Source organism: Monopterus albus, unplaced genomic scaffold, assembly GCF_001952655.1.
Source record: "Monopterus albus unplaced genomic scaffold, M_albus_1.0 scaffold93.1, whole genome shotgun sequence".
Taxonomy (NCBI): Eukaryota; Metazoa; Chordata; class Actinopteri; order Synbranchiformes; family Synbranchidae; genus Monopterus; species Monopterus albus.
Genome location: NW_018127973.1, coordinates 948,309 through 963,482, shown reverse-complemented (window position 1 = coordinate 963,482; position 15,174 = coordinate 948,309). Strand labels below are relative to the sequence as shown.

The 15,174-nt window shown below is 41.0% G+C and overlaps 1 protein-coding gene across 2 annotated transcripts in view; it reads right to left on the bottom strand.

The window, feature by feature from the left end:
- The window catches only part of lars2 (leucyl-tRNA synthetase 2, mitochondrial), a 37,944-nt gene extending 24,638 nt beyond the window's left edge, over positions 1 to 13,306 (bottom strand). Inside the window, exons 1-5 of one of the 2 annotated variants that reach the window (XM_020608529.1) lie at positions 13,143 to 13,306; positions 11,001 to 11,141; positions 9,827 to 10,071; positions 5,849 to 5,980; positions 450 to 541 (exon numbers count right to left, since the gene is read on the bottom strand). In XM_020608529.1, the coding sequence (XP_020464185.1) occupies positions 450 to 541; positions 5,849 to 5,980; positions 9,827 to 10,060 (458 nt within the window). In that variant the 5' untranslated portion in view covers positions 10,061 to 10,071; positions 11,001 to 11,141; positions 13,143 to 13,306. The remainder of the gene's footprint in view (positions 1 to 449; positions 542 to 5,848; positions 5,981 to 9,826; positions 10,072 to 11,000; positions 11,142 to 13,142) is intronic. The other variant, XM_020608528.1, reaches the window with a different exon arrangement.
- Between the last annotated feature and the right edge of the window lie 1,868 nt (positions 13,307 to 15,174).

The window sequence follows — 15,174 nt, the reverse complement described above, 5'->3', positions numbered from 1 at the left end:
GCTGTGAAATCCATCCCCCCCCCCCACCCCCTAGTCACACACACAACCTCCCCCCCATGGACAGACACAGAACACAGAACCTCACACCTCTTCCTAAAGACTGAGATTTGCACTGAGCTGCACCTTATAATGTTACTACACTCTTGCTGCTGACCTTAGGTCCCATACATCCCTTTTTATTTGTTCATATTTTTATATTGACTTATACAATTATGTGTTATGCAAATAATATGTCTGTCTTTTAAGCCGAGAGCTGCCGGAAAAAATTTCATTGTGCTATTCATAATGACAATAAAGATTCTTGACTTGACAAGAGGATACTAACCCCAGCATCAAGGGATAGAAGAATATCATTAGTAACCTTTAAAAGAGCTGCTTCAGTACTACGCCTTACATACAGGGTATGTATATATGATGAGTGCTCATACAGTAAGAACAGGTTCATGTACCTTTTAGTCCACTCCTCTGGGTCAAGACCTCTCTCAATGGCTGCGTTCTCAGCTGGAAGTCCGAAAGCATCCCAACCCATTGGATTCATCACCTGTGGATAAAGTTAGAGCCTCTGTATCAGTGGTGAAATTATTAACAAATCAACAACAAATTAGTCAACAATTTTGATAAATGATTCATTTCAAGTCTTTTTTTCTTCCATCAGTACAAATGACATATGTTGCCAACACAAGCTATTCTAGAGGTCATTGTGTGTTCGACAACCGTAACTGACATTTATCACTATTTTTCTACATTTTACAGACTAGATGATCAAATAAATACTGACAGATTAATTGATAAAGGAAACAACCAGCGGCATCATGCTTAAACTGAAAAAGCACGTCTTAAACTTAGAAATAAGATGAGCACAGAGAAACCCTTGCCCTCCAGCAGATGAACGTCTGAGTTCATCTGTCTTATAGTGTCCAGCTCTGCACAACACCTAGCGCAGTGTAGTAACAATAAGCATAACACATTTCTGGGTGGAGAGGAACTTTAAGAGACACAAAAAAGACATTTTGAGAGTCTGACTTCTGCTTTAGATGTATGAGAACACTATCAGCAACATCAAAAGTATTCATTTCAGGTGGTAATTTATTCAAAACCATGTTGAGTTCTGCAGCACACACTGACCCCTATATGCTGCTGAGCTCTCAACTCCATTCAGCATTGTGGTTAATGCATTCAGTTTTCATGTGCCTGCAGCTGTTTTATAATGTAAAAGCAAACAGAAAGCAAGGTTTAGCCTGGAATGAAGATCGGGGTGTGACAGCTCAATACCAGACAGCCTGATGCAAATTACTTTGTCAGTTGTTTTTCCACACAGACAACGTCAGAATCTACTGTCACTTTCCTCTGTAGTTTGTATCCATTTTATTGGCCCCCTTACATACACTCTGCTTCAGACCCATGAATCATTGTCAACTCGAGACAACATCGATTTCATTCATCTCTTTTCCCCTTTAGCTCCTCGGCTGTGATTTTCTGCTCACTGAGAAAGAAATGAGATGAAAGCACGGGAGTGGAAGGTGTGAGTAAAGTGAAGGACAGGCACAGTGAGAAGGAGTCGAGGGCTGGGGAGGATCACTGTACGGACACTATAGCGGGTCTGATGTTTCAGTCAAACTGGTATCCTTGGTAACAGCATGGGCCTCATTTGTAAAGCTGAGTGCCGGATGGTATTAGGCTAAGAGAGCTCAGCGCAGCAGAACACTGTGACCGCTAAGGAGAGATACAGGCACACTGAGAGCCGGGCGCAAGCACAAAATAGCCTAGGAAAATAACAAAGCAGAAAAATACATACACCTCATTAGGATGGATACGTTAGTATGTTTTATTCAGTGCAAATAGTCCATTAAAGTGGGACCATATTTACAAGACCCCGTTATGGGAACTGGCTGTGATGGACAGGCTGTGTTAGTGAGCTAAGCTTTAAAAGTCCTGAGAGAGTAACAGGGGCACATTATCTTTTCACTGCTAATAGCATCAGCTGCACTTATCCTGATGTCCACACAGAGCGTAAAGACTAGTCCGACTATCATGGAGACTTCCGGTACGTCTCAGTATGAGTGACAAGAGGCAGTATGTCAATCTTTCCACTGTAATGTGGAGAAAATCCGTGCCAAAGAGTGAGATGCATTTTTCCAGTTAGAGGCACCTCACGCTGATGACAAGTGTTATGAGACTGGTTTTGTGAATGTGAAGCCACATGCAAGTGTCAGCCTACACAGCTCCAGCTAGAACTGTCAGTCCATCTGCAGCAGCTTTGAAATGAAACTCCAGAATTTGTCTGTTTTTCTTTCCACACTAAATGATTCTAACCAAAGGGATAATTGCTTCATTTCCTTGTTCACTGGACAAATACAGAGCCAATGTAAAACTGAAGGAAAACTAGAATCACCACTTCTATCAACCAGTCAAGCTGCAGTTTATATGCATGTCTGTCCAGACTCATATAATATATGCAGTGAAGACTGTTTGTTGTTTTTAATGCTCACTCTATAATGAGACAAATTTAATGTTCAAGCAACTGCAGAGCAGAGAAGGACAAGATCAAGAAAAGCACAACTTCAACTGGTTTTCATTTACACTGTTAGAGGATCGTTTTATCCAGGTTATGATAACCAATTTTACTCTAGCTCTAGTGATATGTAGCCGTGCAGACAGTTTTGGTTTAAAACTACTTTTTGGGAAAGGCCATTATTCACTTTCATGCCACGAGTCTGATGAGAAGACTGATGCAACTCCCGTGTGTGTGGAGTAAATACATGACTACCACCAGTATTTGCTTAGCTTAGGATAAAGACCGATGAAAGGTAACAACTGCACCCATCAGCACCTCTAAAGCTCACTAAATTGCACGTTATACTTCTCTTGTTTGTTCAATCCATGCAAATTCTGAAGCATAATATGTTATATTGTAGGTTTACAGGAGCTTATGTGCTGGGAAATGTCTTGGTGGGGACATTGGCCAGGGGCTGATTGGCCACCCATTGTTCCCCCCCTGCCAGAGTCAAAACGTAATGCTTAACAGTTATGAATAAAACCTTAAAAACACTGACAAACTGTTGCCTTAAATGCAACTAACATTTCTCTCATGCTTTATCATTGACATTGGTTAAATTAGTTTTATTTTATATCATGCATGCATCGTGATATTTGCATTCAATTCTTCAACTGTGTTGCTGTGAAGCACTTGGCATGATTCGCCTCAGTTGGGGGTGGAGGTGGGGGGGTGGAGGGGGACACCACTGTGTAGCAGCAAAGTCCCCTGCCGGGAGTAAATAAGGAGCACAGCCAAAGTGAGCTAAAGAAAGCACCATGTGTGTCTCATTTTGACACAAAATAAACAGTTTGGCTCTTAATTATGTATGGTTTATTATTATTTCATAGAACTAGGGGTTTAATTGGCTTCTATATGAACTTCAACTATCTGAGTCTGTGTGCCAGCCTGGCCACCCAAACCAATATTTTTTTGATCTACCGCCATTAATCAAAGGAGCAAAATGTGTCAATTAGCGAATTTTAGACATGCTGTTAAGTAGAATTTATCTTCAGACAAAGGTCTAGCTGTTTCCCCCTTTCTCTGTGACTAGCTAAGAAACGAATTCCTTGTGTGCTGGCCAAATAAAGGTGATTATCCTTATCCTAACCATCTGCTAGCAGTAGTTTCACAGTTACCAGAGAGAGGAGTCCAAGTCCAACTCTTGGCAAAAAAGCGACTGAGCAAAATGTCCAAGTTGTTCCATTCTGGAAAGGTATCTCAGAGTTCTCCCTTCACCTCAACATAACTCAAATAAGTGGAATTTAATCTGCTGTTTTTACAAGACTGAAAATTTACTTTTAAAATTTTCAACAGCAAAGTGTTTTTTCCAGAATTGAAGTCTTTGTTAGTGTGGACAGTCCACGGAGCACGCTGTCAAGAGATTTCACTAGGACTGCTTCTTAAGAAAAGGAAAAGAACTCAGAGCATTTAAGCCAGGTTAGGGGTGGACACTCACAACTTATCTTATTTTACAATGATCAAATTACACTGACACACACTCGTGAAATCAGGCCATGTAATGAAGCCACTTATGACATTTTGGTCATTATCTATTGATATGAAGCATTATGACAAAGATTAGGTCTGAATAAAAATATATTATTATTTATCGTAAAAAAGTGCTTCACAAGTTAACAGCAAATAGCTTCAGGGCGTGACCATCAACAGACTGTGCCTTCCTTAATTAAATAGTTAACAGAGAAGACTGTGTGCATACAGCGGAACGAGGTTTGCTGTCTGACAGATGCTGAGAGAAATCACACTCCTGGGCAGGGACTAGCTGCCAGTCATGTGAAACCATGTTTCTGTTCAGGGAGGAATCAGACACAAGTTGAAGGGATCCGATCTGCAGGCGACGGAGAAGATGTACAACACCGAACACAGGTTGTCAGCATCATGTCAGAAGGTGTGTGTGTGTGTTTGCACACTGGTCACATCTTCATCTACACCCACCGTCTAGTGCACTCAAACAGAGAGCTGACTATTGACTGCAAGGCTTTGATTTGACAGAGTTGCATCAATAACACAATAGAGACTTCAAAGTATGGGCTTTAGCTTTGCCGTATTTATATCTAATTTTAACCATAATAGGAAACCTCAACTTTCAGCCTATAAGAACAAGGAGATATTTCCATGCTTTTAGACTGTCATTTCTGTATTTAAGTTTAATTTTAAAATGCTCAGTAGGCCCAAGGTGTCATACATTTTCTTGGAAACACCCTAAATCAGCGTTGCAGGCTGATGTGGCAGCCGTAAACAAACGAGAGAGAGTCAACAGAGACAGTGTGAAGCACATAGCGGAAATCACATTGTCAATACTGTATTGGACTGTAAGCCCTGTTAACTCTGAACGTAAGACTGAGTCCCTGTTCTAGTACAGTGCATACTGGCGGTTTATCAGTATTATGGGAACAGTCTAATCAAGCTCTAAATGAGACAGGAGTACAATAAAATAGACTCCTCAAAATAACTGTGAGGATCCCATGGAACTGTGGGGGAAAAAAAGTCAGTAAAGTACACGTGTGAAGAAAACAAAAGAATTATAATGAGGGGCAGATAATAAACAATAAAGCAAGCCCAGACCTATAACAAAAGTTAAAAAGCACCGAGTCATAATTGGCTTATTCTTAAAAGGAGAGACACACATTGCGAGAAGGTTTTTATCTGTGAGCATACACAATTCTTTACCTAATTTAGTAAGTGAAAATAACCCTTAAACTTAAGATGTCATTGATGAAAACTCTCAGGAGACAGTGAATGGGAAATGAATTCCATTGATCTATAAGTTTTAAGTTTCTGCACCCAAATAAAGTTAAATTTTCTGTTCGAATGAGAGCATCAGTTTGGTGCTAGAATTCCACCTAGCATCTTATGGCCCCAAAAAACCTTGCACCTTGCACCATTTGTGGACCTGGCCTCAATTTTCCATGTTACATTACACATTCAGTTTTCTTTTTTGGGAGAAATGTTAAATTCTTTAATGTTAATATCCAATCTTATGAGAGGAATGGTTACAAGACGGTTTCCTCTCAATTAAGCATTTGGCTCATCCCTGTGAACTTTTCACTTTAAATTGAATAAATTACACCACATTTTAAGAAATTAGTGCTCCCTCATTAATATGCAAATGCATTCAGGAACATGCTCCAAAATCCAATCAGATTATGCCCTTCTAACTGAACACCTGTAGAGTAAAAGAGGCTGAATCACAAAGTAAAAGACTCACTGAGCCCAGCATGAAGATATAATGTCCTGCCTAACGTACCAGGGTGGCAGGACATAAAATGACACACATAACAACAGCAGACATACCTGATGTCCTCTCATCCTCTGGAAGTGGCTGATGGTGTCACTGATGGTGTACACTCGCACATGGCCCATGTGCAATCGCCCCGATGGGTATGGAAACATTGAGAGAACATAAAACTTCTTCCTCTTGGAACCCTAGGGAAAGCACAGACTGTGATCATAATGCATGTCTCTGAAATAACCTCATGGGAAATGAAAAGATGATACAACTTGATTTTAGTCCTGAGAAACTACAGAAACAGTGTAGGAGTTCTTTTCTCCTTTATTACTTGGCCCCTTTTGAATGAATCTCGTATAAAAGACACTGCATTAACCTGATGAGGTCAGGACAGGAATAATAACTCATCACATACAGAGCGAGAGTGCTGACTACCGGTATAAAGTATGAGCGTCTGATTACAGTGTCAGAATCTGAATGGCAGCGGCGCTGATTATGGATGGCTTACAGTCACAACACTGTCACCATGGCAGCACAGTAAGTACCGGTTACACCCAGCTATACGTGATTACAGGAACCTAAGTCATGAATTTTTCAATAAATTAATTAGGACCAGGGCTGTCTTGAGTGCACTTAATCACTGTCAGCCTGTGCCAGACAGCCGCACAGTCAGGCCATTAGGACTGTACCGTACAAGCAGCCTGAGACGAGCTACAAGGGCCAATAATAGCTGGGAATCATTTGAAGGGATGCTTCATAACCTATCACTGAATTAATCTTCTTTAAAGGCGTTTCAAATGGATACATATACAGATTTGTCCAGATAGATTTAGTGTATCCACAGACTATTTTTTTTCACCCAGGTAAGACTTGGCTGGGAGTTGTTTTGGTGCAACCTTGAGCCCTTTCAGACATGCACTGGATTCCTAAAATTCTCTAGACATTACCCAGGAGAGCTGTATGTGAGAATGCAAATGTCTGAGTCGGTGGACCCGGTCTTTAAGTGGACTTTACTCTGCCAGCTCCCTAATACAAAGTCTGTGTAATGTCCGAGTGAGCTGAAGTGAGCCCATGTCAGAATAGAACAGTCTGGAATATTTATAGCTAGTAGGCATGTTCTATCGTGTGCCAGGCAGGAAACCGGAAGGATACAAACATCCGACGGTGAAGATGAATGGTCATTTACAATGACGATGGCAATGAAAATATCCAAGTGGAGATACAAAGAGATTGAGTGACTTTTGTCATTATAAAAGCCAGCACCAGAATCATCAGAACAATGTAAGGAACAGCAAGAGACACACGTAAACCAAACAGTATTTCAAGTAGGCAAGAACACATCTGACATGGACTACCTCCTGCTGTGTGGCACATGTGTGAAAAGGCAACTCTGGACAAACTCCAGGCCTGATTCTGAGGACACAGTCCGCAGTTCATTGGTAAAAATAGCAATGGATTTGTGGAACTTCCATTTTCACTAATTCAGAACTATTTACAGCTGCCTTCACAGTGTGAGTGATGGCAAGTTAGGGCAAACCAGAAGGCATGCAGTACTTGTAACAACCTAAGACACACAGAGTACATTTAAATGCACACTACTGTCCTGGTTTTGAAAATGATTCTTGTTGTGGCCATAGTTTGGATATGACATTCACACTGAACCTGGCAAGGCTGGATATTCATATTCATGTACACATCATCATAGCAGCATACGGCCTCCAGATGCCAAAGGTTTACGGTTTCTGGTTTCCCATTTGAATGAGGATTTGCTGCTTTTCTCCGTTTCATATTATTGTAAATGTAATATCGTTTGGTTTTCAGCTGATGGTTAGACAAGCCAAGGCACCTGAAGAACTTATCTAGCTCTGGAAGTTGGTGATGGGCAGTTCTGCATTATTGTCTGACATTTAAGAGACCATAAGAACAGTCCGTTTTTTTTTTCTTTCAGAGCACTTTGTATAGCATGAAGCTTAGGCAGGAGTTCAGTAAGGATGATCTCCTCCCTCACATTCTGCATGCTCCACAGTGGGTTGGCGTGGGCTGTTTATTTTGGATCTATTTCTCTCCGTCATCTGCTGTCCCACGCTGTCAAATCTCCCTCCATGTTCTGTCATGATGTCACCATATCTGACCAGTGATCTTTCTGCCTGTGTTTCTCAAGCCAGCCAGTCACTGGCTGCATTTCTTTAAATTTTGCTGCAGTCCTGCCAGCTCGTCTTTCAGATCCACCTCCTCCCCAACACCACCTTAATCTCCAGGATGTCCAGGGTCACAATCGAAGGCCTCCTCCAACTACAGTGCCTTGCGAAAGTATTCGGCCCCCTTGAACTTTGCGACCTTTTGCCACATTTCAGGCTTCAAACATAAAGATATAAAACTGTAATTTTTTGTGAAGAATCAACAACAAGTGGGGCCAGCACAGGAATCTTGGTCAAAGCACCACTGGACTTCAGATCAAAGCAAGACAGCTTAATTTCTAGAGCACATTTCCTAACCAGAGGCAATTCAAAGTGCTTCACATAGGCAAAGAAAAACAGTAACAGCATTAAATATTATAAGCATTAAAACCAGATCACTGCTTACTAAGGATGTCAGGGCCCTGCTGGGTTTGGATTCTGTAGGTAACTGGGAGCCAGTGTAAAGATTTAAGAACAGGAGTGATTTGCTCAATTCTCCTGGTTCTGGTTCAAACTCTCTGAACGAGCTGAAGTTGTCTAACAGTCTTTTGGGGAAGGCTAGACAAAAGACCATTACAACAGTCCAGCCTGTTGGAGACGATAGCATCAGTGAGTTTCTCAGGACATGAGACCTCAGAGTTGTACTATTTGTTCGAGATGATGAAAAGCTGATTTAGTTGTGGCCTTGATGTGACTGGTGAAGTTCAGGTCTGAGTCAATTATGACACCAAGATTTGTAACTTGAGTTTTTGTCTTCATAGTTCTACAATCAAGCTGATCAATAACTTCGGTCCTTTCGTTCTTGCTACCAAAAGCAATAACTTCAGTCTTGTCTGTAACTGAAGGAAATTTGATTGCATCCAGGTATTTACAGTGCCTTGCGAAAGTATTCGGCCCCCTTGAACTTTGCGCCCTTTTGCCACCTTTCAGGCTTCAAACATAAAGATATAAAACTGTAATTTTTTTGTGAAGAATCAACAACAAGTGGGACACAATCATGAAGTGGAACGAAATTTATTGGATATTTCAAACTTTTTTAACAAATAAAAAACTGAAAAATTGGGCGTGCAAAATTATTCAGCCCCTTTACTTTCAGTGCAGCAAACTCTCTCCAGAAGTTCAGTGAGGATCTCTGAATGATCCAATGTTGACCTAAATGACTAATAAATACAAATAAACATATCCAGGTGTTAGAATGGCCAAGTCAAAGTCCAGACCTGAATCCAATCGAGAATCTGTGGAAAGAACTGACAACTGCTGTTCACAAACGCTCTCCATCCAATCTCACTGAGCTCGAGCTGTTTTGCAAGGAGGCATGGGCAAAAATTTCAGTCTCTCGATGTGCAAAACTGATAGAGACATACCCCAAGCGACTTACAGCTGTAATCGCAGCAAAAGGTGGCGCTACCAAGTATTAACTTAAGGGGGCTGAATAATTTTGCACGCCCAGTTTTTCAGTTTTTTATTTGTTAAAAAAGTTTGAAATATCCAATAAATTTCGTTCCACTTCATGATTGTGTCCCACTTGTTGTTGATTCTTCACAAAAAATTACAGTTTTATATCTTTATGTTTGAAGCCTGAAATGTGGCAAAAGGTCGCAAAGTTCAAGGGGGCCGAATACTTTCGCAAGGCACTGTACCTGTCAGCTGCTCCACACCACCATCAGTGTCTAGTCTCCAGGGGACCCATCCCATCTCCTATCTTCATGTGGGCCTGCGCCTGATTAAAACCCAAATAAAACTTGGACTCTAGTGCACATGTAAACACACTCTCTCTCAGAGTGACTCAACTAATTAGAGCTTATGAGTGCACCAAGGGAAAGGCTGTAAAATACAGGAGGTCTCTATAACAAAAGGCTTCCTTACTTCCTCCAGTGTGTCCTTCCTCCACTGTGCCATAATTCGCGGGTGCCACCATTCTTCCAGTCTGCGTCGGGTCTCTTTTCGATAGTTCTTCTCCCACACTCCTGTCTCACTGAACAGGGTGCGAGCACTAGGGGTCAAGAGGCGGGGTACTTGACTCAGGAGAGGAGCCCTGATTCGTCCAGACCGGGCTGCACCCAGGGGATACAGAGCCAGCCATCTTACTGACACCTGCATGGTTCAGTCACCTAAAACAAGGACAGATATTCTGTAGTAGCAGCAGGTGGATGAACAGTATCGTGGTGGTATTGCTAAGTAGGTGAGATACAGGGGGCTCTAATCTAAAGGTCAGTTACCTACAGGTAAACACTTAAGCATAGAAGTCATCACATTTACTATCGTGACATGGCTGAAACTAGGAGGTGTGAGCAACATGAATGAAAAACTGGCTGATCAATCAATAATGAAAATGATCAATAGCTGCAGCCCTAAAACAATGTTATTGCCATGATCTGTGTCCTTTTCATCATAAAACACATTTTACACATGTAAAACAAGAATTTTACAATTTGTTTTTTTGGGATTTAACCCTGTAAAGCCCAACATATCAAAAAATAGCCAGAACATTCTAATTTTTTGGAACTGAGATGTTTATTAAACCTTAACAAAATCCAAAATATTATTCATGATTTGAAATTCAAGATTCATGATTTTTATTTGCCATATAAGCATAGACAGACAGTCCAGGCACGTAGGAATAGAGGTGCCATATTATTTAGATTATTTCTATTTCTTTTGTATCACATTTGATACATGGGGCATTTTTGGTGATTTTTTTTTTTGCTCACAAACCTCACATATCAAATATGATACAAATGGTTTTATAGGGTTAAAAGCTTTGGTTAAAATTCTGATGGGTTACCTGTGCTGCTGCCCACAAAGCAGAGAGGGTCATTAATTGGTAGAGTTGGCATTAAGACGTTTATCCCACTCACAGCATCTTAACCCATACATTCATATGGTTCCCCATGGGGTGACTATAGTCACCCGACAATGGTTTTGTATACAATCCCCTCATCATAAAAAGGCAACAAGGCTGGTACAGTCCTTCCCCGTGACTAGTGCGGATTCAGATCAGTTTTGAGCCTATGGAACAGAGCAGCACATGTGTACCCACTTGTTGAGAACAGTGCGGCTGGCGGCTCCACTTTGCAGCTCTCATCGCAACTTCTTTTTACACCACTGCTGTTTCACAGTCTGTGTTCTTTGCACCACGTCACTCACACAACAGCATGATCTGGTGAACATAAAAGCCTGCCTGTTCAGATAATGAGAGAGACAACTCATCTGCAGTTATTTCCTCATGCTTCTTGTTGCTTAGAATCAGATTTTTCTTTGCATTACTTAAAATTGTCTGTCTTTGGATATTAAAGTTCCTGCTTCCAGATCATGTCTCAGTTCTGTAATTACTTGTAGGTAAGAAGGACAAAATGCTGCATTACAGGACTGTCAAAAACAGGACAATAATAAGTTAAGTGAACCAGCCCTACAATTAACAACTTGGACAAAAATAACACTTCATTTTAGGCTTTCTTTCTTAATTTTCTTTTGCAAAGGCACTGCACATCCCTACAGCCCGATGTAGGTCAGACAGCCGCATGTAAGGAAAAAAACAATTTGACCTGAATTTGTTTTCTCCACGACACACACAGACACAAACTGTTTCCTGAAATATCCATACCACCTCTGCCTCCCCAGCAGCCAAGCACAACCGCTGCTAACCTGACCTGTCAGGAGAATATTTACACAGTACTGGAACGCCTGGATCTCAGACAGTGAGACCATTACACTGTAGCTGCTGAGTGGAAGAAGTTATAATCAGCATGCCCTGACAGCAGACTGAGATAAGGATGTGAATGAGGTAAACAAAAAACAAATATGACTGCCTGTTACTTAAACCACTGAGAACTTAGTGAGGTTAGTCTATATTCGATAATGTTATGATAATACAATGTAAACCAAACTCTCTCGAGTACAACCTGAACACAACAGCAGCCAACGCTACCCCCTCAGGCCAAGGTTGGCAGAGCAGAGTACTCAAGGTTGTGTGTATCTCTGATGGTGCGATTGAGTGGGCGAAGGCCAGAAACTGAAAAAATGTTTCTATGGTGAGTAGGCTCATCTGTTCAGTATCCTGCAAAGAGTGACTGAAAACTTCTGCAAACAGCACGCTGGCCCTGCTGTGTAGCAACGCATGAGCAGAGAAAGAGGCGGTGCTTCAGCTGGAGATCATGGCTGAGGCCTGGGAGTCGGCATAGAGGCTTTTAATGGTGCTAAACTAATTCTTAATCAGAATTAATCTTAATCAATCAATCTGTATCATAATTCTGGTATCAGAAATCATTTCTAAGCAAAACACCCAATCACTGACTGGATCCAGCTTATCAAAGTTTTGCGACTTTAGTCTGTTTCAGATCAGTGTAAATTATATGGGCTCTGGGCTCTAAGTCAATCAAGAAAACAAGCAATGTGAGGGTCTCACTAGTGATCTGGAAAATAGCAATGGCCATTTTTCAATGTTCTCATTTTATAATCCTATCAGTAAATCAATTAATCAAGAAAGTAACAGACATTTTAATATATAATGAAAATAATCTTTAGCTCCAGTTCTAACAAACACCATCTGAAAGCACTAGTGGCCCCCAAATGGCTATGTTGGCATATTAATAAATTCACCGTTCAGTTACTATAATTCTGTTAGCCTTTACTTTGGGTTTCAACTAGTAGCTATGTTCATTACTCTGCACATTCTTTGTTTGATTAATAATTGAGTCTATAAATGTCCATTCTTCTTTCTCAGAATGCAAGGTGACATAATGAAAACCCAAAATATTCAGTTTAATATGACATCAAACAGAAAAAGTCAGAAAATCTTCATTTTTGAGAGACTGAAACAAAAGCACCATAACGACTAATCCCTTATTAGAACAAAGTGCACTTGGCTGCACAGGTTTCCAATATGCCTCCTTGACAGACTGGTTAGTAACATTAACAAAAGATCCTTTACGCCGCCATGACACCGATTCCCATTGTGTAGGTATCATTCAGGTTTACCCAGTAAACAAGTGGGCGACCGCTCCTCTGCTAGCTCCAAATAAAGATCCAACCAAACACCTGTTTATAGTCGTGTATAGCCTAACACCAGCCTCATTGTTCGTGTCCTGGCTGACTGTTCAGCCTGTCTGCTGACTGTTCTCAAAGTGAGGGATGAAGCACAGGAAGTAAATTGTGAGAATATCTTCGGTCTGAAGATACTTACTGTTTTATTTCCACGTAATTTAATTGCGCGCTACGATCGTATTGACATAAAAACAATAATCCATGTTTTAAAAGTCATGTCCAGTTTTTAAACACGCTGTAAATGACCTGTTCCCTTAATCACGACTTCACCATAGGCGCCGCCATATTTGTTTGAATAAACTTTATCAACATGGTAGACGTTGACAACGCCAAAGCTATAGGCTGAGGAGCGCTTTCGTATTCTGTAAATTCATTTTATCGGTAAGGCCTAGTCTCCCTCCCTCTCTCTGTGGGGGTGTGTGCATATGTGTGTGTTCACTGTCAGTTTCAATGCAATATGGGTTTCCTTGTTACCATAGTAATGTAATATCCCCCTTTAATTATGTTTCATTTTTAATAAAAAAAGTCGATTTTTTATTATTTCAGCGTGTTTGCTGCTCCCGGGTGCAGACATTTGTTTTCTACAGTTGAAGTAACATTGATAACCAAATCTGAGAGAAGAAATAACATTCACTGCCTAAAGCATCTGCTCCATTTGTATTTCTGTTTATCAGTACTAGGATACTCAATAACAAAGCGGCCTTCGGAGAGAGTTTGTAGAATTTAACTTCAACCTTTCATGTAGTATATGGTAAATAAATTGTTTTGTAATGATGTGCAAGGCTTATATATCACTTAAGCTATAAGTGTTTTATTCCTATTTGGTAACATTCTAGTAACAATTTCCTTTAAAATATTTGCAATGCATTAGATACTATAAATAAACAGTGCTGTGTGGTAAGTGACATTTTTCATAACTTAGAAACGCAAGTGGTGTGCTTATTAATTAATTAATTCATTATTGATCTTTAAACTTCAATAAATGATTAACCTTTCATAAAAACCATTTGCTGTCTTTTATAATCCCTGTATAAAGGGCCCCTTACACCCAGTGTAAATGTTTAATTTAGGCCCACAGAGAATAGATTTAAGTTTAACTTCCTTATTTAAACCCTTTGTTTGTTGTTATAAAATCCATTTTATCACCTGGGGTCAAATATAACTCATATCAAAGTTAATCAAATCAAATTATAGTTCCACAAATAATAATTGCTGTCAAATGTGACTGAAATAATCACCAGCACTATAAGTGTCCTCAGGAGGTGCTTTCATTGTACGTGATTTCTGGAAGAGAAGCATCGCTTCTCTGATGCCAACTTCCAGTGTCAAGTGACTGCTGCTGACTGAAAGAGCACCTCCACTCATTCTGCTCTTCTCAAAAGGGTTTTTCTCTATGAGCTGCGGCTCTCACCTTCAAGCTGACATGCAAACAGAGGAAGTGAAGGAGGAGGAACAGGGGGCAGGGAGTCATCAGCAGCAGATAGTTCCTTAGTCTGACGTCAGAAAGCTAAACCTGGGGCTCTGCTCCGGCCTGCCGCCATATATCAGAATTAAATGGGCGACTGCCTGGGGCATGATGGGATATAGTTGAAGAGTAGGAATGAGACAGGGAAATTGGTTGAGACACAAGCTCTCCACATACAGCCAAATATCTGTCCATAAAAAAAGAGTGAGGCTCTTTGTGTCAGGTTTGCCCAGCTCCACCTTCCTCTCTTCTTTTTCCTCACACTAGCCTAGCCCTTGCACTGATTACACTATTCAACACACCTGCCCCGCTTCCCTGATTACTCACCAGCTGCACCTCATTAGTCTCCTCCATACTTATACACTGTTCACCAGTCACTCCCTTGCCAGTTCTTTCTCTGTCTTCAGGCCAGTGGTTGTTATGTTGTTTTATCAAGTTTATGCTAAGATTGTCTTTGTTCTCTCTAGTCCTTGTTAGCACCCTAGTCGTTATCCTGCTCTGCCGTCTCTAGTGTGTTCTTCCTCTTCGGACCTCTCCTCTGGACCCCCCTGGATTTAATCTACACCACCAGCCACCACCTCCCAGGTCGATGCACAGTCTCCCTTACCCAGTTTATCCCTGCTCTTCTGTCTACAGCCATCATCCCCTCCACCTCGACCAGCCCAGGAGTGACCTCTGCGTCTGCAGCCCGGTACATCATCATCCA